The 23,659-nt window shown below is 39.5% G+C and overlaps 1 protein-coding gene and 3 non-coding genes across 5 annotated transcripts; 3 read left to right on the top strand and 1 right to left on the bottom strand.

Moving 5' to 3' along the window:
- Positions 1-853: 853 nt before the first annotated feature.
- On the top strand, positions 854-21,411 carry STRAP (serine/threonine kinase receptor associated protein). 2 transcript variants are annotated; one of them, XM_069585615.1, is made up of 10 exons: positions 854-1,649; positions 2,386-2,521; positions 10,199-10,280; positions 11,092-11,164; positions 13,345-13,441; positions 14,005-14,142; positions 17,734-17,870; positions 19,576-19,725; positions 20,087-20,152; positions 20,838-21,411. In XM_069585615.1, the coding sequence occupies exons 1-10, from the start codon at positions 1,538-1,540 to the stop codon at positions 20,897-20,899; spliced, it is 1,053 nt and encodes a 350-aa protein (XP_069441716.1). In that variant the 5' UTR covers positions 854-1,537; the 3' UTR covers positions 20,900-21,411. The 2 variants fall into 2 exon arrangements, with proteins under 2 accessions (XP_069441716.1, XP_069441717.1); XM_069585616.1 differs by having other exon boundaries at positions 1,197-1,649; positions 20,090-20,152.
- LOC138438471 (small nucleolar RNA SNORA23) lies at positions 12,848-13,031 on the top strand. The gene has a single exon (XR_011256398.1). It is a non-coding gene; the product is annotated as a small nucleolar RNA SNORA23 (small nucleolar RNA).
- Positions 17,990-18,061, top strand: TRNAC-ACA (transfer RNA cysteine (anticodon ACA)). The gene has a single exon. It is a non-coding gene; the product is annotated as a tRNA-Cys (tRNA).
- Positions 21,412-21,955: 544 nt separating the features above from the next.
- On the bottom strand, positions 21,956-22,027 carry TRNAW-CCA (transfer RNA tryptophan (anticodon CCA)). The gene has a single exon. It is a non-coding gene; the product is annotated as a tRNA-Trp (tRNA).
- Between the last annotated feature and the right edge of the window lie 1,632 nt (positions 22,028-23,659).

Genomic DNA, 23,659 nt, shown 5'->3' with positions numbered 1-23,659 from the left:
GAAGAATTGATGCTTTTGAACTGTGGTGTTGGAGAAGACTCTTGAGAGTTCCTTGAACTTCAAGGAGATCCAACCAGTCCATCATAAAGGAGATCGGTCCTAAGTGTTCATTGGAAGGACTGATGTTGAAGCTGAAACTCCAATACTTTGGCCACCTGATGTCAAGAACTGACTCATTAAAAAAGCCCTGATGATGGGAAAGATTGAAGGCAGGAGGAAAAGGGAACGACAGAGGATGAGATGGTTGGATGGCATCACCGAGTCAATGGACATGAGTTTGTGTAAACTCCGGGAGTTGGTGATGGACAGGGAGGCCTGGTGTGCTGCAGTCCATGGGGCTGGAAAGAGTTACACACGACTGAGCAACTGAACTGAACTTACAAATTATTATCCGTATACTGGGAATGGGAACTCAAGCTTTACTGGTGTATTTCATCAAAGAATTTGAGGACCACTGTTCTAGAGTCCTTCGAAGGCCTCAAAAGAAAAAGTAATTGGAAATTAATTGTATTCAAAGTCACAGGACTTCCCTGGTGGCTCAGACGGTAAAGCGTCTGTCTACAATGTGGGAGACCCGGGCTCGATCCCTGGGTTGGGAAGATCCCCTGGCGAAGGAAATGACACAGGAGCCTGGTAGGCTACAGTCCATGGGGTCGAACGAGAGTCGAACACGACTGAGCGACTTCACTTTCACTTAAAGTCACAGAGCCCGTTCAAAATACTAGCAATGGAGAAATGTTACGTGGCTGGGGAACGTACTTAAGGGCCCTGGAGACAATCCCGGAGGAGGTTTCTTATATAACTGTTAGGAATGAAAAAAAGTTCCTACTGTTTGCAGGTTTGGGTCATCGCCGGAAACAACTAGAGGTAGATGTTCACACACCCAGCACAGTTCAACCGCCTGAACGGCTTGGTGCACAACCCACAGAGGCCGCCAGGTTCAAGTGAGCAGTACCCGCTTTCGCACCTGGCAACTCTGCCCAGAAACTCCATGGCCACTGCCGTTCTGGAGTGAGAGCTCAGAGATCCGCGCCCCCACTTTGAACCAGAGCCAAAAGCTCCGCCAGAAGCCGTGCGTACAGGCGGGGGCCAGCGTCAGGCGTCCACCGTACGTGCTCTCGCGCCGGCGCGCTGCCGTCTTCGCGCCTGTATGCAGCTTCTGCGGGGCGAATCCGCCTTCCCGCTACTTCGTCACTTCCGGCGGACGCTCAGCGTCTTTCGTGTCGTCACTTCCTGCCGGTACCGGTGTGGACGGTACGGGTCGTGGCCGCCCGTTCTCCGCTTCTCCCCTTCCCCTACTCTTCTCCCTCCTTCCCTTTCCCTCCCTCGGCGGCGGTCGGTCTCCCGTCGCGGACTCCCTGACCCGTCCCTAACCCCTTCCTGACCTTGGGGCCACCGGATTGGCCTTTTTCTGTGCCTTGGCCCAGCGTCAGTGTCGGGGCGGGGGCCTTGAAGAGCCGGAGGCGCTGCCACAGAGGAGAGAAAAGACTAGACGACCCCTCGGCTCTGCAGCGCGATCTCTCGGCTCGCCGCCGCCATGGCGATGAGGCAGACGCCGCTCACCTGCTCCGGCCACACGCGGCCTGTGGTGGATCTGGCCTTCAGTGGCATCACGCCTTATGGCTATTTTCTAATCAGCGCTTGCAAAGGTGAGCGGGGCCGCTAGTCGGGCCCCTGATGACTGAGGTCGGGCGGAAAGCGAACGAGGTTGGCATCCCCATTGCGGAACGAACTGCGGCTCTCGCAGCGTTTGAGGTTAGGGCCCCACGGCGGGCTGATGGGGAGAGGAGTAGTTGTTAGGACTTCCGCAGCTGACGCCGAGAGGCTTTGCTAAGTAATGCCCCTAAAGAAGGCTTCTCGTTTTACCTTTATTGCTATTTTTGGAAAAGCTGAACTGTGCGCGTGCCTAAACGTCCCGGCCAACAAACAGTGTAAATATCTCTCAAGGATTTGGCAGAATGCAGCAACTAGGCCAGGCCTTACTTTACGAAGACTTAGCATTCCTGTTATCTTATTGAATAGTCTCTTCTCGTATGGAATTTTTCATTTCCGTTTTCCATCTTTCAAGTGGAAGCTGTGTGTGTGGGTGTGTGATCGAAGCTGAGATTTGTGTTAAGAAGTTTGTCCAAAATAAGACTCAAATCTAGATTGTTTTGACGCAGGTCAATCTTCACCTAGTTACAGATGCTTCCCAGAGAGAATGTGCAGCTGGGTTTCTCATTGAATTTATTTCTGAACAATCCTTAGTGACCCCAGTGAGTGAGAATAGTTCAGACAACAAAAACAGTTTCCACTTTGTTTTTCAATATGATCGTTTTATGTTTGAGTCTTAGATTTTAAGTCCTCCGAACTTCTAAGTCGCATGTCTTCTTCAATATTTTTTAGATGGTAAGCCTATGCTTCGCCAGGGAGATACAGGAGACTGGATTGGAACATTTTTGGGTCATAAGGGTGCCGTTTGGGGCGCAACATTGAATAAAGATGCCACCAAGGCAGCGACAGCCGCTGCAGATTTCACAGCGTAAGTGCAGCCAGAAATGGCCACCTTCGGAGTTCTCTGTGGATTGTGCTCTGAAATGATCAAAACGTCGTTAAAGGTTACTCGTGAAATTCTTACTGCCTACCATATGGAACACCCCGTGTTTGATCGCACCAGAATTCCAGCCTGATCCTACTTGCTTCTTTCTCTTAAATGGTTCTCAGACTGTTCACAGAGACTCAAATGACTTCATTTTGTGTAGGGGTGAAATCTAAATTGTTGATTTTTCCCCTTGCATCTAGATTATCGTCATCTTTGTTGACTGCACTAGCAGAATGTCTGCTGATGCCGTTATTTCTTATGCCACTGCCATCTTAGTTCAGGTCCCTACCACTAGTCGTTTCTCATCTGTTCATCCTCCCTGGTGCTATCAGTTTTCCTGAACACAAATATCAGGTCACTTCTCTAGCTAATGCTTTTCCTGTCTTAACTCTGGTTTGTCAGAGATCCATGACCTTGGGCATACATTATTAGAAGCTTTTAAAATACTCATATAAGTGTGGGTCTGGGTGGGGGTGGGGGGGCTGTAAAGTCCCCAACAACAGTTTATTTCCTTGCTAGAAGTTCTTCTAGGTGATTCTGATGTGCAGCCTTTAATCATCGGCCTAAAGGTTAAATTTCAGTTGTTGCCTCTTTACACTTTGGCCCATCCTAGTTCACCATCATCATCTGCCCTGCACACCCCGTGCCCCACAGTCTGGTTATACTCATTGTTGCCAGAATGGACCTTACTTACTCTGATTTTTGGCTTTGCATATATTATTAAGCTGACTTGCCAATGACCCACTTTCCTGTCTGCTCATGTGTGTCATGTCCTACATAACCTTGGTACCTCTACTTCCTAATGTTTATGACTTAGCAGACACTTAAATGTTTAAAGGAAGGCAATGTCAAGGGTTATTGTACATGTGTAGACTGTTAGAGTTGAGAGTCTTGAGAGTGAAAGAGGTTTTTAAAAATTGGTTTTTTTAAACAGAATTTTACACTAAAGAGCAATTGTGAATGTGTTTGTTGTGCCTTTGTATTAAGCAAATTAAACATACTAGGTTTATTATGAAAAATAAAGGCAGATTGATTGAGGTGGTGCATACATGACTGTATTTGTTGAAACTTGTAGAGCTCTGTGCCGTGGAGTGAGTTTTACAATACATGATTTTTTTTTAATAGAATTTTTAAATAAACAGAGGGAGATACAATCCCATGCTGATGTGGGATTAAATTTGAGATGATAGATCAGTAAGAAAAATTAAAATGTCAGTTTGAACTTTTTTCTTTGCCTTCAAAGAATAGATGTTGTTATGTTTATGCATAACCATTGTAAGGGTTTGTGCTCTGCCCTATTGTGAGTCTATGCAATTCTGATAAAATAAGGAACTGCTTGGTTTTATGTAAATCCTTTAATGTCAAATGTTGGTTTAGAGGTCGGCATGCATGCTTATAATGTGACAGACTCCTTTGTTAATTATGGGATGTGAAAAATAGGAAGTAAAAGTGCTTCTCATACAAGGAAGATTTGTGGAGGACTGGAAGGTGAGGGTGGAGAAGGCAATGGCAACCCACTCCAGTACTCTTGCCTGGAAAATCCCATGGACGAAGGAGCCTGGTAGGCTGCAGTCCATGGGGTCACTAAGAGTTGGGCGCGACTGAATGACTTCACTTTCACTTTTCACTTCATGCATTGGAGAAGGAAATCGCAAACTACTCCAATGTTCTTGCCTGGAGAATCCCAGGGACAGGGGAGCCTGGTGGGCTGCCGTCTGTGGGGTCGCACAGAGTCGGACACGACTGAAGTGACTTAGCAGCAGCAGCAGGAAGGTGAGGGTGTCCGTTCCCTCTTTTTACTCACACTGTTGGCTGTGTTAAAACTTCTGCCTCTTATAGTACTTATTGACTTACTTGTTGCTTCTTGAGGCCATGGGCCATGGCTTATATTTTTTTGTATACCTGGCTTGTTCAGCACTTTGTCAAACAAATAACTTAAGGAAGTTTCTGAAACAGAAGGACTAAGAATGGATGAATTACAGATCTTGGTTTTGTTTCTGGGACATGTGTCTCCTATGAGTTCAACCTATTTTTTTCCCCTTCGATTTCTCCAAAGTTTATTTTTTGCTGAGTCCATTAGGAACATTGTCACTGGGAGAGAATGTCTTTGGTTTCATAACAGAGATAGAAAACTGGAATTAACAACTCTGCGACCCCAGGGACTGTAGCCTGCCAGGTTCTCCTGTCCATGGAATTCTCCAGACAAGAATACTGGAGTGGGTTGCCATTTCCTTCTCCAGGAGATTTCAGATATTTGTTAGGTGGATTTTTAAAATGTCATTATTGAAACTAGGTCCTCGGTTTGCTAAGTTAATAGTTAATAAAGTGATATTTTAAATTTGATTAGGTAAAATGTAACAAAGTCTTAGACACTACAGACATTAGCATTAAAATAGATGATCTTTTAAATTGCATTTCTGGAGAGATTCGTTTCTGTTAATCTCAGTTATGTGTTATCTGGCTCAAACATGAGTGCTAATGACATGAGCAAAATGCTCTGTCTTGCCTGATGGACAGTCTTGCTCTGATCTGAGGCTTGTACAGAAGCTTGTTAGGAATGATACCCATCTCTGTAAAATCTATGAAGACCTGATGTACATTTGCAAATTGTAATGCCAGCCCTTAGGAAAAGAAACGAAGTGCATTAGATAGAAATTACTGCTCATGTGATAATTACTCTGAAATGGAGAGAGAAAAAGGTGTGAAAAATATGGCACTTTAAATATTTAACAGAGCTCTGAAAAGAATAGTCAGGATTTTATCTTGCTGCTAGAAGCACAGTTATCTTTGTTTTTAGGTCACTAACAGCATTAATAACCCAAGTCATACATTTGAGGACGTTTCTCTGTATAGGTATTCAGTGTTGTTTTGGGGCTTTCTTAACATTTCAGGTCTTAGTGTCTGTGTTTACACGGGGTTATTAAAAACATGAATGCTGGGGCCAGATTGTGTTTGAACCCTGGCTCCATCCTTTAGTAGCTCTGTGATCTTGTGAACTTTATTTAACCTCTCTTTTTCGCAGTTTCATCATCTATAAAAGTGAGAATAGCAATAGTGCCTACCTCTCGTCATGAATGGACTTCCCTTGTGGCTCAGCTGGTAAAGAATCTGCTCGCAATGTGGGAAACCTGGGTTCAGTCCCTGGATTGGGAAGATCCCCTGGGGAAGGGAAAGACTACTCACTCAAGTGTTCTGGCCTGGAGAATTTCATGGACTGTGTAGTCCATGGGATCGCAAAGAGTCAGACACAACTGAGCAACTTTCATTCGTCGTGAATATTAAATGAGTTGATATGTTTATATTTAGAATATTACCTGAAGTCTAGTAGCTATGTAAATGTTAACATGTGTAAGATAACACTGATAGCTACCACCCCAATAGACCAAAGTCATGTGTTCTTTTGGAACATCTGTGGCTAAAGCCAAGAAACCTTTGGGTTTCATGCAAGGAAGTTCTAGTAGATCTAAAGAGCAAGAGGGAATACTTTTGGGTTTTTTCCCTCTCGGTTCAAGCTTTCAGATGCCATGATGTAGTGGGAAAGATGTAAGCATTTGCATTAAGCAGGCCTGAATTCAGGCTTCCCTAGTGACTTAGTGGAACCTGCCTGCCAGTGCAGGAGACGTAGATTCCATCCCAGGGTCAGGAAGATCCCCTGGAGAAGGAAATGGCTACCCACTCCAGTATTCGTACCTGGGAAATCCCATGGACAGAGGATCCTGGTAGGTTACAGTCCATGGGGTTGCAAAAGAGTCAGACACAACTTCGCAACTAAATAACAAGGCCTGAGTTCATGTGCTAGCCGTACTTTGTATTTTCCATTTGATCATGAGATGTTTCTTAAATCTCTTGTTTCATATTTGTCAAATGAATGTAAGCCAAGCGTGGTTTGGGGGCAAATCAGAGAGATTTTTTTCACTTACATGCCTGAATCTAGCCTTGTGTTGCATAGCAGGTGCTTGGTTAGTGGGAACTGAGACTTAACCCTCATTTGCTGTATGTCTGTCTGTGAAGTGTGGGGATGTGTGCATCCTTTCTTCTCATTTAATGACCTGTATGGGCTCTGCTGTTACGGAACTTGACCCAATAAAGAAGAGCTCCTTAGTGTAATTTTAGGTGTCATGTTTATCTAAAGGAGAATTTTGTCCGTTTTTCTTATAGACAAAGTATATTCAGCAGGGCTGGTCCGTGAGTCAGTTTGGAATGTTGTCTTGAAGTAATTTGGACAGGCAAGTCAGCTGAAACTATCCCTGAAACACCATTCTCTTTATATCTTTTAATTCGTCTTTTAACTCATAGAGCTAATGTTACCACCACATCTCCTGATCCTCTTCTTTTTTTTTTCCTCTTGTAAAAAGCCAGTAGGAAGAGCTAAATTTTCTCTGAGTAAGGTTCTCAATAAATCAAAGGTGCTTGTGTCTCCTTTTTGATGGCTTGGCCATCATGTTAAGACAGGCAGTCATTTTCCCGAAATAGCTTAATTTTTTGTTAAGGCCTTAAAGAAATATGTTAAGCAGCCCCTCTTTTGAGACTGGTAACTCCCTTCTCAGAATATGAAAAGTATTGAACAGATAGCATTGATCATATGCAAAAAACTGAGGACATAAGAGGTATCACTAGTTTAGGGAGATGGCAGGTACATCTTAAGTTGTACAGAAATGAATGCTACAGGATTAGCTGTTGAGAGGGTATTGTTAGTGATGTTTCATTAACCATCTTCCTTAATGGACCCTTCCTGCCATTTCTCTCAGGGAGCTCTATGGAGGATGTCCTTTCCCCTGCTTTGATTTGATCCCTGTAGCCAGCTAGTTATAACCGTTTCTTTCCTGGAGTTTAGGTTATTCCAGATTCCTTTTAGGATTCTAAGCTGTTTTTAGGACTCTTATTGGGAATAATCGAAATGTGCCAAAGTTAGTACAAGTGACTAGAACATGTTCTATTGGAGAGGGTGGCACTCGATTTTACTAGTGTATCTAAGTGGGAGGAAAGCGAGTGTAGATATATTGGCCCTCTGGATGGTGCTAGTGCAGTCGCTCCAGTTCTTGCCTCTGCAACAACGAATGGACATGATCTAAGCAGAATAATTAGATTTTGGGGAGTTTGGGGAAGATGATTGAATATCCTTGAAATTAGATTTTGGGGAGTTTGGGGAAGATGATTGAATATCCTTGAAATTAGTATCTCTAAGGACATCACCCAGAGTTTCTTTGAGACTCGAGAGTATGTGAATAGGATAGAGATTTCAAATATATTTGATATTTTCTTCACTTTTGATGTGCTTAGTCGCTCAGTCATGTCCAACTCTTTGCGACCCCATGGACTATAGCCTGCCAGATTCCTCTGTCCCTGGGGATTCTCCAGGCAAGAATACTGGAGTGGGTTGCCAGAACCTTCTCCAGGAGATCTTCCCGACCCAGGGATTGAACCTAGGTCTCCTGCGTTGCAGGTGGATTCTTTACCGTCTGAGCCACCTCGGAAGCCCTATGATACCTTCTATTATTATAGCAGTCTAATCTGTGTGAACTCTTCACCGATTTCCCTGTGATTAAGCGTAAACATGTGGACAAAACTAAAAGTAAAGTAAAATTAAACAGTATAAGCTGAGTTCTGTGGAAGAACAGGAAGGAATGGTTGGCAGAAGTGAGAAAAATAGAAAGTTTAGTGAAAAAATAGCATTAGTGATAAACCCTGAGGATGAGTAGAACTGTGATAGCTGAGAATGTAAAGTTTGTTGTTGTAGCTCAGTCGCTAAGTCGTGTCCAACTCTTGTTGCAATCCCTTTGTCCATGGGATTTCCCAGGCAAGAATACTGGAGTGGCCTTTCTGACCCAGGGATTGAGCCCTCGTCTCCTGCATTGGCAAGCGGCTTCATTACCACTGAACCACCAGGGAAGCCTAAGATTATAAAAATACAGACTAAGTAAAACGCTATGAGCAAAGACAGAGGAGCCATGGCTTGTGTGAGGGATTGTTTATAATCTGATGTGACTAGATTCAGAGAAATAATGCAAAGTAGGGAAAGTAGGGTTGGACCAGGGAGTTGAATTGGAAATGGGAGAGGGTGGAATAGGTTTCCTGTGCAAAGAGAAATTAGTCTTTGAGAGTTTAGTAGCAATGCCACTCACAGTTGACATTGTCTCTCTGAGCATACTGTTACACTTCTCTACAATGTTTCCATTTTTCCCCTGGTGTGTTTCTCCATGCTCTTTAAGGCTACTGGTTTTGATGCTTAGATTTTCTGGACTTCCTGACATAAATGGTGGTGTGATTTTTGTTTGTGTCTCTATAGCCGTGTGTGTTTGTATTTTATTTTATCTATTTATTTTTTAAATTTATTTGACTGCGTTGGTCTGGGTCCTAGTTGAGGCACTCCGGACCTTCATTATGTCATGCAGTGTCTTTCATTGTGGCTCTCTGACTTAGTTGCTCCCCGCCTTTTGGGATCTTAATTCCCTGACCGGGGTGGAGTTCATGTCACCTGCATTGCCAGGCAGATTCTTAACCATTGGGCCACCAGGGAAGTCCCTTAATTATATTTCTTAAACATATTATTGTATATATACATATATATATATATCCCCCCCCCCCCCCCCGCCTCAGCTAAAGCTAACACTACTGAAGAAAGAACTTTGGGGTCTTTTTTTTTTTTTTCCTCCCTTTTGTCTCCCTTTTGAGTCTTGAGTAACATACTTGATACGTTTATTCTGTGTTTAATGAGTGAAGAAAAAAATACTCCTTGCTTTCTCTGTTTTTCTTTTGTTTTCTCTGTTTCATTGTTCACTTTATTCCTAAAAATAAATGTCAATTACATTAGAATGGAATTATTAGAATAATTATTATGGAGCATAGCTTGTTCCTCATAACAATTTCTTTTTCCCGTGTGGAAGGTTTTGTTTATTTTTCATTCACCTCTTCTGATCTAAAATGAGTTTTTTCTTCTTTATTGTTCAAGCTTTTTTATTTGGGAGAACTTCTTAACAGTATTTCTTTGAACTATTATTTAATCATTATCCCCCAGCATACACATACGTACATATGTGTGTATAGACACACAATCACACATATACTTTGGGTTGGGATGGGTTTGTTGGAAAACCTATAATTGAGAGATTTGAAAACTTATAATTAAAATCATCAACATTAGCATTATGTAATCAAAGGCTGATACTTTGTGTGGAGGTTAATTGGACTAGGATTTGAAAATTAAGTCAACTTTGAGGTAGAGATGGGAGAGTATTTTTTTCTCTACCGTCTTGATTTAAAATTTTATGTAATCTCTTTTTCCTGTAAAAAATTTTAAAGTATTTATTGTTTTTCATCTCTTGTTTCTTGTGTATATGAGAATATAGATGAAAAAAATTGGAAAGGTGAAACTGAATTTATTAAAATGTTTGCAGTCGTGTTATAAGAATATTATGGCTACAGGCTAAAAGGAAAGTAAGGATTTATGGTTCATGGATCTTATTTACTTAAATTTGATCTTTTCCATTGTCAAAATTATATTGCTGTATCATTTTTACCTTATAATACATTTATATAACATCTCAAATACCTTATTTGGTAACTAATTATCAAAATTACCATATGTTTGTCTTTTACTTTTTTATGTTTTACTTTTAGCAAAGTATGGGATGCTGTCTCAGGAGATGAACTGATGACCCTGGCTCATAAACACATTGTGAAGACGGTGGATTTTACGCAGGTATTAGAAAGTAGAATTTGTTTTAGGGAGTTAAATTGCTGTTATTATAGAATATCTCTGTGGTTTTAAATCTGATTGGCTTGTATTTAGTTCCTGTTTGGTTTTGTGGGGGAGTATTTTGTATACGCTGATTACATTTGATTTGACTTTAGATTAAACTATACACCTTTACAGTTGACTCTTGAATAAAACAGTTTGAACTGTAGGGTCCACTTAACATGAATTTTCTTCAGTGGTAAATACTGCAGTGTTACACAGTCCACAGTTGGTTGAATCTTTGGACGTGGAGGAACTGAGTGTTGGGGGGGAACCACATATATAGAGGACTGACTGTAACTGATAACGTGGATCTTCCACTGTGTGGAGGGTGGTGCCTTAATCCCTGAGTTGTTTAAGTCAACTGTATTTTTTCTTGGTTGATCCTATGAGATTTTTAAGAACCCTGGAACTCTTGTATCAACAGTAGCAACAAACATCTAAAAAACCCAAGTAATGTTTCCCAGTGACTTAGAAGGGAGAAGATAAATTTGAGATCGTCACAGTCATACTGCTCAGTAGGCAGCGGGATCAGAGCCAACTGAGAGAAGCCATGTGGTTGGTGGTGTGACATTTGAACTGGGAAGCTTACAGGATTTGGCAATTATGAGAAAGATAAATGCTCTATAGTATTTTCTCAGGAATAATTGATCTGTGTGCATCTCTTTGTGATATCTGTGAGCTTTATTTGCATTTTATGTAGTATTGAAGCTGCAAAGAGATATAACTATTAAAGTAGTTAATCTAATACCTGTCTACTTGTATGTGTTTTCAGGATAGTAATTACTTGTTAACCGGGGGACAGGATAAACTGTTACGCATATATGACTTGAACAAACCTGAAGCAGGTAATTTTAATTCATATGTATTTGTGGTTTTGTTTTCTTTTAATTTAAATAACTTTTCCTGATTAAAGGAATTCATGTTCAGTACTCAAATTAGGAAAATGTAGTCACAAAGAAAAATTTTAATCCACCACCCAGTCCGTCCCCCACCCCCATCATGTGGCATCTTTTATTCCCTGACCAGGGATCAAACCCACACCCCCTGTATTGGAAGCTTGACCACTGGACCACCAGGAAAGTCTCATCATCCAGTATTATTAATTAATGACTTTCTTTCTCGGTTCATGTTTTTCCAGTCTGTCTTCTTTTTTATTGCAGATTTTTTTTAATAGATTTTTTTTACACTATTAAAAAGAAAAGTTTATCCTGATAAATGTTTATTATGACACTAAGTCTTAAAAGGTACATAACAGTGTTAACTACCTTTTGGTTAGAAGGAGTGGTTATTATCTGTAGAAGGTGAGAAGGGTAAGAATTTTCAATGTAAATATACATACTTAGATTTTTGAACCACATGGGTATATCAGCTATTCAGATGAATGTTTAAAATCTGTGGTAATTTTTTCATGTCTTTGAATACTCTGTTCATTCTTTCTATTGACTGTATGACTTTTCCATTCTATGGATAGGCAAACTAACCAATCTCCTGTTATGGCCTACTTGGGCTATTTACAAATTTTCAAGATTAAAAGCAGTGTTATGCTAAACATCCTTATAGTTGCAGATATTTCACAATTGTTTCTGTAGCATATCTACATAGAAATAGAATTGTTGGGACAAAAAGGAGATATATTTGGAAGCCATTAATAGATACTACCAAAGAGGCCACCAGTGAAGTATAAAAATGTACCTATATAGCCAGCCTGTTCTAGCAAACACTGATAACTGGCTTTATCTTTGCCAGATTAATAGAAAAATTCTTATTAATGTGAACTTGAAAAATAATTCATGAGGTGAAAATAGTCGAATACCATTTTAATTTACTTTTGTGGACTAATAAGCACCTGTTCATTCTATTACTGGTTTTAAAATTTATTCTCATTTGTCATTTGCTTTTACATTTTGTTAGTAAGGTTTGTGTTATACACATTTTTAATAATTGGATGGTGAAATCTGTCATTTCCTCTATAAATTCTCTCAGTGCACAGAAGTTGTAGGAGATACATTTTCTTCCCTAGTCCAGATCTTCACCTCCATTTTGCAGTATTTCAGTGCTTTCCTAGTCACATGCTGCATATTTTAAAAGCTACCAAAATATGAGAAAAAGTTTTATTTATTATATATTAATTGGGTTCTTAAATTTTATGTTGTGGGCACAGTTTATTCGTAAGTCAGTAAGCTTTAGAGGCTTATAACAAAGTGAAAGCTACATTGGAAGTTAAGCAGTTATCCTCGAGATACCTTTTCTAAAGGTATTTCTAAGGTGAGGAAACAAACTGCGTTTATGTTTATTCTCCTTTGGTACCTGGGAATTAATAACTTTATGCTGAAACATAGCAGACTACTCTGACCTCACCAAATCAGTGTACCTTCTGATTCAGCAAGATAGTTGAAGGCTCAGGCAGATAGCTTTTGTCTTTTCCCTTTCTCAAAGCTGCCTTTTGAAAGTGACTCTTCCACTGTCTTGCATTAGTAAGAAGAGCGTTTCCCCGTCAGACGCCAGATTAGAAACTTCAGGGGACGGCTGCGATAATGTGTGCATGGTTTTCGTCTGTGTCTGATAGTAGGGTCTGTCTGTGTTTTGCATTCAGTTCTTGCTATCCACACAAACATCATGTAGCCGAAGAGTAAGCGGGGATCATAGTACTGGTCTAGTGTGGTCTCTTTGGACCTGTCCACCACTGGCCAGCCTCCAAATTCCCACACACAAAACTTTGGGGATAGAGATTGTTGCTTCAGGGAGTTTAATGTAAGATACCTGTAGTAACTTTTTCTTTTAAGTGATGGTGCAGGGCGGGGTGAGCAACTTTGGGGTGAGCAACTTTAAATGTTCGATTGTTAAACTCTGAGGTATAAGTAACTATTGTTAATCCCAGTTTACCAGTGAAAAAATGTAGCCTTCAAAAGGTTAAGTGGTTTGCCCAAAGTTAAAGTTGTATTGAATGGTATTGCCTGCAACATCTGCTTTTACCCAGACATAGCAGGTGTATTAACAATTGTCTTTTAAATTGTCTTATCTGAAGAACCTAAGGAAATCAGCGGTCACACCTCTGGTATTAAAAAGGCTTTGTGGTGCAGTGAGGATAAACAGATCCTTTCAGCAGATGATAAAACTGTTCGGTGAGTAATTTTTCTTTAATAATTTTAAGTTTGAAAACATGTTTGACCTTGGAGCTTATAGTTAAGTTTTCTGTAATTATCATGTAGGAAGAATTGTGTCTGAACATTACAACTGTGGCTGCATCTGGGTCACATATTTTTGGAGCTGTCTGTTATAAACATAGAGTGGGATTCACAAGACTTAATTAAAACTATTGACATCTTTATAAGCAGGTGCTCTTAACCTGGGTGAGTGGACTGGCTGGCCATAGGGTATTAGAGTGTAAGAACCATTATTTAGAGCAGTGCTGAAATTGATTAGATTAGGAGATGATCTTAATAGCATAATTATTTGGGAAATATATTTAAAGTATTCGTTTGACTTTACCAACAAGCTACCAAATAATTTGATGTTTTGTGCGAAAGCCACATTTCTCAGTATCATCTATAATTTGTGAGTTGGAGTGGAGGTTGTTTTACTACAGTTGTGGTTATTTTTTCATTGGTTAATCTGTGGGTGTAATTTAAGCTGTAAATATTTTTCTTACATGAGTAAATACTACCTTCTTCTCTTTTTTATGCAGCCTTTGGGATCATGCTACTATGACGGAAGTGAAATCTCTAAATTTTAATATGTCCGTTAGCAGTATGGAATACATTCCTGAGGGAGAGATTTTGGTAATAACTTATGGACGATCTATTGCTTTCCATAGTGCAGTAAGGTATGTCTGAGAAGTATCTTCATTATCTTTTCTGATAACAAAGGGGCAGTTTAGTGTACTTAACATTTGCAAGGCATGTACTAAGGTATTTAATTATTTTAAAGGCAAATCTTGGCCTATATGATATAATATGGAAGAAGATTGTTTCCATACCTAATAATAGTGAGTTTTTTGAAAATTTGGTAGACTTTAATCAGAAGAATTAATCAGATTAATTTCCAGGTGTTTGGGACATTTATTGGTAAAATTTAACAATTTTTAATGTATATTTTTCTTTGAAGATCCCTAGACTGATGCTGTAATTTATATTGTTCATTACTCTAAAACCTCTGTGATCTTGATTCTGCCATTTCACTTTAAAATTTCAGAAAAATTAGTGATTTTTCTTTCTGTTTCCAAGTAGGGCATAGATTTAATGAATTCTTTAAAAGCAGACTTAATTTTATGATTATAAATATATTAAATGCTTATGTTGGAAATTTAGAAAATAAAACTTTAAAAAACTTGGGTATAATCCTATAGCCATAGAACCAGAAAGTTACTGGTAGCTGTGTCTTTTGCTAGTCTTTTTTTCTTTGAGGGCTGTGTGTGTGTTTGTATGTGTTTTTTTCTTTAGTTATAAGGATCCTAGTAAGTATAATTTTCATTTTTTTATTCTAAGATATTCTTAGCCATTAAAATTCTTTGGAAACATTTTTACTAGGTGTATTATTATAGAGTCTGAGTGAGTGAGAGAGTCACTCAGTCGTGTCCGACTCTTTGCAACCCCATGGACTATATAGTCCATGGAATTCTCCAGGCCAGAATACTGGAGTGGGTAGCTGTTCCCTTCTCCAGGGGATCTTCCCAGCCCAGGAATCAAACCCTGGTCTCCCACGTTGCAGTCGGATTCTTTACCATCTGAACCACCAGGGAGGCATTATAGAGTCTACCATGTCACACATGAGTTCCCCTGTTTTAACTCTGAAGTGAGATTTATGATCGCATCTCTTGCATGTTTCTTCACAAGAGAACCCTGTCAGTAGAGTTGTCAGTTCAGAGGTCAGGAGTGTCATGGCTGGCGCAGTCTGCAGCCTGCGTGCAGCTTTGTCACCTTCCCCTGCCTGCCCATCCCGGCCCTGGACAGGTGCCTTCCACATGCTGCACTGCTCTCGGGTGGGTAAAATCACAGAGAAACAGGAGGGGATAACAACAGAACATGGTGTTTGAATAGGGATCAACAATTTTTCACCGGAATCTTCGGGAGATGTTTAGTCTGCCTGAAGTTGGAACAAGGTTGAACAGACAAGATGAGCAGGTGCTTTGGAAAGTGTGAAAACTACTAGTGAGCTCTGTTCTCCTCTCTCAGGAGAAGTAAGTGAAATTAGTGAAGCTCTTGCAGAAAAGCCAGGACTTGTCAACAGATCTTGTTAATGAAGATGATGGCCACACTGAGTAGCTCTTCAGAATTAAATGAACTGATGGGTGAAGAAGCATGTGAGAAATACAGAAAATCTATTGAGAAGTAAAAATGGAACCCCTGAATAAACTAGTTTAAGCAAACAAAACAGAGGGTAGGCATGTGTTTAAAGTTCTTAGTGTACATACCACATATTTGATTTCAATAAAGAATGTACCACATTATATTCTGACCAGCAGTCCTGATCTTTTCTCTGTAAAGGGCCACTTGCAGAGCTGAGCTTCATTGAATGGCTGAAGAAATGAGAAGACAATCAAGATGGAGATGAGCAATTAAGAATGCTAGAGAGTTCACACACACACACATACACACACACACACACAGTGAATTGATAATGGAATGTTATTGCCCCAAACCATTAAATTGTGCAACTGAGTTCATTGGTTGCTTCTGAACTTGGGCAGCGTGCAGCCCTGCTGTAGAACCTTGCCTGAAATGGTAGTGGTGGAGGTTTGCTGGCCTATTAAATATTCTGCCATTTAAGCCAGAAAGTTGCTATTCAGTGATCCTGCGTAAGTCATGACTTTCATTTTCATGCTTTGTAGTGTGTGATGATGGGAGTAGGATGGCAGCATTTCCGAGCTGAAATGCTCTAATGTTTTGTGTTGGAAGCCTTTCAGGATTTTTATGGTTAGCTTGGAAAAGGGTTAGCCGATGCCCAAACTCATTGATGTTCAAGGGAAGTTGCTGTTATGCATGGATTTTTATTACGTGGCTATAGTCTCAGATTTAGTTACTATCTTATAGCCTGATAGTTAAAAACTGAGCCATTTTGAGCAGTTTCATATTTCACAGCATTAAAGCTTTTTCCTTTGCAGAAAGTTGAAAGTTCTCAGCAGCTGAAAATAATGTACAAATAATCCTTTATATTAGTTAATTGCTTGCTGTAAAAACTTCTTCTGTTTACCAAGTAATGCATGTTTGTCCTGGAAAAATTAAACAATGCAGAATTAAATTTTTTTTTTTTTTCAAAGTAAGAATCCTAGTACATTAGCCATACGGTTTTCGTTAACCAACCTAGTCATTTCCAGGAAGGCATTCACTGCACAAAATGGATATCCCTCTATCGAATGGGCTGTATATTTTGGGTATGAATTTCACTTGGGCATAGTAGCCTTCTGTTTTTTTTTTTCCCCTAATATTATTTAGATATGTTTTTGTTTGGTGTTTTTCCTCTTTTGAAAATTATAGTTGACTTATAAGATTTAATTTCTGCTTTACAGCAAAGTGATTCAGTCATACATATACATTCTTTTTTATAGTCTTTTCCATTAAAGATTTATCACAGGATATTGAGTATATTTCCCTCTGCTCTACAGTAGGGCCTAGTTCACCCATTCTCTATATAATAATTTGCATCTGCTAACTCCAGACTCCCACTCTATCCCTACCGCATCCCCCACCCCCCTTGGCAACCACGAGTCCATTCTGTCTGTGGGTCTGTTTTGTAGATAAGATCATGTGTCATCTTTTAGGTTCCACATATGTGATATCTTACGGCATTTGTCTTTCTCTTTCTGACTTACTTCACTTAGCATAATAATCTCTAGTTCCGCCTATGTTGCTGCAAGTGACATTATTCATTTTTATGGTTGAGTATATTATGTACCACATCTTCATTATCCATCCACCTGTCGGTGACCATTTACTTTCCAAGTCTTGGCTGTTGTAAACAGTGATGCTATGAACATAGGGAAGCCTGTATCTTTTTGAATTATAGTTTTGTGTGGATACATACCCAGGAGTGGGATTGCTGGATCATAATGGCAACTGTATTTTTAGCTTTTTGAGGAACCTCCATACTGTTTTCCATAATGGCTGTACCAACTTACATTCCCACCAGCAGTGTATAAGGGTTCCCTTATTTCCACACCTAGAGGGGTTTGTCTGTTTGTTTTTTAGCAGCACTTTGTTGTTCAGTCACTGCGTCGTGTCTGACTCTCTTCGACCCTATGGACTGTAGCCTGCCACGCTCCTCTGACCTCCTCACATATGTCAGTATGTTTGAATAAATGGATATGGTATTATTCCTTAAGTTTTAGAATTTAGGAACATTTTAAATGTAACATTATTTCCTCATATTATTTATGAAATATTTAAAACTTATAAATATTATTTAATTTTTTTTCTAGTTTGGACCCAATTAAATCCTTTGAAGCTCCTGCAACCATCAATTCTGCATCTCTTCATCCTGAGAAAGAATTTCTTGTTGCAGGTGGTGAAGATTTTAAACTTTATAAGTATGATTATAATAGTGGAGAAGAATTAGGTAAGTTGTCTTTTTTTTTTTCTCTTAAGATTATATAGGTACCTTGATCAAAGGTTAGGTTTCAGTGATTAACACCTCAGTTAGCCAATTTTTTTAGCTCCTACTTGGTTTCTAGTTCTTCCCTTGTGGTTCAGTCGGTAAAGCGTCTGCCTACAATGCAGGAGACCCGGGTTCGATCCCCGGGTTGGGAAGATCCTCTGGAGAAGGAAATGTCAACCCACTCCAGTACTCTTGCCTGGAAAATCCCACGGATGGAGGAGCGTGGTAAAGAGGGGTCGCAAAGAGTCGGACACGACTGAGTGACTTCACTTCGCTCACTTGGTTTCTAGCTATCCTGCTTTACAGTCCAATGAATTTAAGCTTGTTAGAATTGTACACAGAGAATAAAACACAGTTTTGTTTTGTTTCTTTGGGAAAACTGATGGATTGTGTTGGGTAAATGGAACCTCAGTGAATACACTAAATAGAATCTATTTTAATTGTTCAGTGTTCATAATTTATTGGTTGAATATTAAGTGACTTAAATAGAGATTCTTTCCTGTTTTTATTTAATGTCACTTTTCAAGTTTTAGAATGTTTGGCCACATGTTTTATTCTCTGAAGAAGAGAAATTATTTGCTGGGTATCTGAGGTTGCAATTGGTGAATATAGAACCTTGGACGCAGACATTCTTATTTCAAAATCTCAAATTCTTTCTACTCTTATGATAATTTTTTATATTCATGATATCACAGTTGTGATATTCCCTGAGAGAAGCTTGTGCATGAATGTCTTTGAGTTGAGAGGACATGGAGACAGAATAAGAACATTGGTCTAATAAACAGTTTCAAAAACTGGTAAGGTGATGAGGTGTTAGAAAGTAAGTGAAAAAAGCTCGGAAATAAGGATATGCCTTAAACAGAACACCACCACTACTAATGTGTACATTTTCTCATTAAACTCTATATAGGATCGGTATTGATCCTTTATCTTCATACTCGGATCGAATGACGAGTGGACTACAGCTCGTCTGCTAGGAGAGTATGAGAGGCAGAGTGTGTAAAAGAGCTCCATCTGGTGGTTCTCTGTAGTCATAGTAAGAATTGCTTCCTTGGTAAATAGTGAGTTTAGGATTTGAAAATGGGGATTGAATTGGTAGACTTTAGACTTGCTTTCTGTAGACTTGAAGGTGGGGTGTCATTTACCTCCCTTTCTTTTTCTTTTTCTTTTTCTTTTTGGTTTAAGAGATTTCTAGATGTCTTTTTAAAATTTGTTTTTGGCTGTGCTGTGTGCAGCCTTTTCACCTAGTTGTGACAAACAGGGGCTCTTCTCTGGTTGCGGTGCTTGGGCTTCTCATACTGATCTCTCTCCTTGCAGAATACAATCTCAGTAGTTGTGGATTGTGGGCCCTAGGGCTTTGGCTTAGTAATTGAGACATGCAGCTTAGTTGCCCCGCTGCATGTGGAATCTTCCCAGACCAGGCATCAAACTCATATCCTCTGCTTTTCGCGGGCAGGATTCTTAAGCACTGGACCATCACGGAAGTCTCCTTTATCTTTATTGGAACATGAAGTCTTGTTTTTTTGTTTTGTTTTGTTTATGATGAGAATGACTTTAGTTTTAATTCTTTGACTTTGCCCTCAGGAATTTCACATCTTCTCTAGTGTATCAATACTTAATGTCCTGTTTAAGTATTAAATTATCTAATACCCCTTCTCTTTCTTAGAATCCTACAAAGGACACTTTGGTCCTATTCACTGTGTGAGGTTTAGTCCTGATGGAGAACTCTATGCCAGTGGTTCTGAAGATGGAACATTGAGACTATGGCAAACTGTGGTAGGAAAAACATATGGCCTTTGGAAATGTGTGCTTCCTGGTAAGAATTTTTATTCATAATTTTGTATCATTTTTCATTATTGATTCTGTCTCTGTTTCTATCTTCTTTAGAATAAGGTTTAAGCAAAGAGTAGCCTGATGAATAAATCATCCATTAATCTCTGAATACTACTACTTATTGATCCTTACTAGTAAAGTAGACATGTTTTTAATAAAAATGCTGTTATTGATCCCAGGTAGTTACAGTTTGGATCTAAAAGTCTGAATCTGAAAGATATACTATTTTAGAATTACAGTTATTAAAAAAAGGTGTTTTGGTGTACTCTTCTTAGTTGTTAAAATACTAGAACTTGCTCATGATGTTGTAATTCATGTAATCATCATTGCTTTTCTTTTCATAGAAGAAGATAGTGGTGAGCTGGCAAAGCCCAAGATCAATTTTCCAGAGACAGCGGAAGAGGAGCTAGGTAAATACTAACAGTTAACTTCTGTAGGGTCCTGGAGGAAGTATTAGTTAACTCATTGGCAAAATCTATTCAATGTAAGCATATACTTAAATAATTGAAAGTTTAAATATATGTATATTTATATATACATATAAATACATAAAGGATAAATCATTTTAAATACCTACTGCATGGTACTAGCCACGGAGATGTAGCATGGAGATGACTGATATGGTTACTCTTAAAGAACTTAGAGTTTGACTTAGGATGCTAAAATAGACTGTTGCAGTTGTAATTTTTACTTAACACTTGTTAAGCACCAAGTGCTCTTGCCCAAATATAGAATTATAAATTGTAATGTGCTCTGATCAAATATAATATTGATTTAAATTCAAATCAATAAAAGGGAGCCAGATCTTCAAAAATTTGACTTTAATTCAGTGTCTACTAGACAGTTGAAGTCACTGAAAATGTAGCCCCAAAGAGAGCCCGCCTAGAGCGGAAGAGCTTGCTGGGAAGTGGTCAGGTCTTATTGCTTCTTAGTGGCCTGGGCTCCTCACTCGTGGCGTGTGTACTGTTCTCTTCTGCTTCCCCTCACCAGCACGCTTGAAAAACTTTTGATTCATTCCTTAATCTCACAGAAATATAGAGTGGCTTCTTTCCTTCCTTAAGTCGACTAATGTGACTTCCTGTTTTTGAATTGTAGAAGAAATTGCTTCAGAGAATTCAGATTCCATCTATAGTTCAACTCCCGAAGTGAAGGCCTGAGCATCAGGCAAATGCCACAGACAGTACACAACTTACGGACTAAAACAAGCAGAGAAAAGCGTCAGCCTCCAGAGTTACTCTCTGCTTACAGCGACATGAGCAGTAAATAATGAGGAATATGAATTAGCTCCAGTGCTGGAACTAACCTACTTGGTGATACCTATGAGTGAGAACACAAGAGTATCAGCTAAAGGCAGGTGGGGTTATGCTCTTATAATGTGATGGTCTGTTGTCTTTTTAATGAGTATGTGTAAGCCAACATCCAATTTCTCTTATTACAATTAGATTTCTTGTAGCTGTTTATGTTATTATGAAGAGGGAAAGTATATTGGCCTATTTTTCTGACTTTTCCCTTAAAAGCAGAAAGCTGGGGTTTTTTTTTTTTTTTTTTGCTTTAGTTATAAAGAAGAGGGAATACATGATAAAGTAACAGTTTGATTTCTCTTTTATTGTACACTGCTTCTGAACATCTAATTGTTTTTAGTTGTCTCAATAAAATGGCTCTAAAACAATGCTGTGTGTGTTTATTGGGGAAATTGATAGATTTGAGTAGTTGGGATGTTTTGGCTGTGCCAGGTCTTGGCTGTGGCACTTGGGATCATTTTTTCAGTTGCAAATGCAGGCTCCTAGTTGCAGCATGTGGGATCTAGTTTCCTGACCAGGGATTGAACCCGGGCCCCCTGCACTGGGAGTGTGGAGTCTTAACCACTGGACCCCTGGGGAAGTCCCCATAGATTGTAGTTTTATAAATGGAAATGGCCAGAAAGTTTTTCTATATCATGTCAAGAGACCACCCAGGTAAAGAATCTGTAGTGGACAGAAATTGTTTCCTGATTTTGAAATTTAGTTACTTGCACTGGATTTTTGAAGTCTTCATGTGCTTTGGTAGAGTTTTATATACCTTTCTCCCTCCTAAGGTGAAGGTGAAGGTGAAGTCGCTCAGTCGTGTCCAACTCTTTGCGACCCCGTGGACTGTAGCCCACCAGGCTCCTCCATCCATGGGATTCTCCAGGCAAGAATACTGGAGTGGGTTGCCATTTCCTTCTCCAGGAGATCTTCCCTACCCAGGGATCGAACCCAGGTCTCCAGCATTGGAGGCAGACGCTTTAACCTCTGAGCCACCAGGGAATCTCCCTCCTAGACAGAAATGCTTGAACTGCCTTTAAAGAAAACTTTCAGAAAAAAGAAAAAATGACTTATTTAAATGATAGTTACTTGTTATAAGAAAAAAAAAGTTCAGAATTAGCAGCAAGATAGCAGAAAAATCACACAAAATCCCACTAACCCCTAAAATCTGTTAAAATTGATCATTGCACATTAGTATACCTTTGTGTGTATATACACAGGTAGAAGAGATTTTATAAAAAGGGGGGAATAATTGTAGTCTTGCATTGTTTGTTTCACTACCATTTTAGGTTCAGGTGATAGTCCAAAAGCCGTTTTACCAGCCTTCTAATAAAATGGATCAACTGAGTTTAGATTTGTGGTACATTTTATTTTTTAATCGTATGGGCGGACTACTGAACTTATTTGGAAATACTTCAGACAAATGAATAATATCTGCCAAATTGCTTTTCTCTCCTTGTTTATCTTGTGAATGATCCTTGATAACTTTCCTTAAAAAAAATAACCAACCCCAAAATAAGTCTTTGAGGATTTCTGGTAACTGGAAGAAAGCACGGTAGGCTGTGACTGCCTTAGAGGTCCGAGAGAGGTGTGTTGCGGAAAGTCAACTGATGGTCCACACAGGGTCGCCTGGGTGGAGGAGATGGGGGGAGGGTGTATTTTCTTGTCAGCTTGCCACATGCCTGGTCCTTTGCAACAGCAGTATTCTAAGTGTACCACAGATTCTAATCATACTGTAAATAAAGCTAAGCTTTATATGCACCAGATTGGAATTTTGAAATTGCCTGGTAATTTGTGAAGTTCATGACCAAAGAGAATTTCTTCTACTTAGGTTTCCTAAAGGTCTAAAGACCCTACATAGATGTGTACTTATACCATCCCCGGGTGGCAGACAGCTTGAAATCTCTGAAAGTTTAAGCATGGAAGCAGCCTAAGGTGTCCATCGACAGATGAATAGATCAAGAAAAAGTAGCTGTGCATACATGCAATGGGATACTACTCAGCCATAAGAAGGAATGACTTTGATTCAGTGCTAGTGAAGTGGGTGACTCTAGAGCCTGTTATATACAGAATGAAGTAAGAAAAACATCGTATATTAATGCATATATATGGAAACTAGAAAAATGGTACTGATGAACCTATTTGCAGGGCAAGAATAGAGACCAGACAGAACAAATTTGCGGACGCTATAGGGGAAGGAGAGGGTGGGATGAAATGCCTGAGTAGTGTGGAAACGTATATTACCATATGTAAAGTAGATAGCTAGCAGGAAGTTACTGTATAGTTCAGGGAGCTCAGCGCTCATGTCCGTGCTCTGATGACCTAGAGGGGTGGAATGGGAAGGTGGGAGGGAGGGGATATATGTATACTTGTGACTGACTAATGTTGTACGGCAGAAACCAACACAACATTGTAAAGCCAATATCCTCCAGTTAAAAGTTTTAAGTTGAATTTTGAGCCCGGGAACTCTGTCATACCATAGCTTATACTTATCTAATTACAGTGTTCATGTTGGTCAGATCTCTGGTTGATTGTATTGTATTAACTGCCAAGTTCTTAGGTTATTAGATTCTGATCATCCAGTTGAGTCATTTTAGGTTTTGGCTTTTGCCAGATTAGTAGAGTTGATCATTA

Source organism: Ovis canadensis, chromosome 3, assembly GCF_042477335.2.
Source record: "Ovis canadensis isolate MfBH-ARS-UI-01 breed Bighorn chromosome 3, ARS-UI_OviCan_v2, whole genome shotgun sequence".
Taxonomy (NCBI): Eukaryota; Metazoa; Chordata; class Mammalia; order Artiodactyla; family Bovidae; genus Ovis; species Ovis canadensis.
The sequence above is the reverse complement of the archived record's forward strand: the minus strand, read 5'-3'. Positions and strand labels throughout refer to the sequence as shown.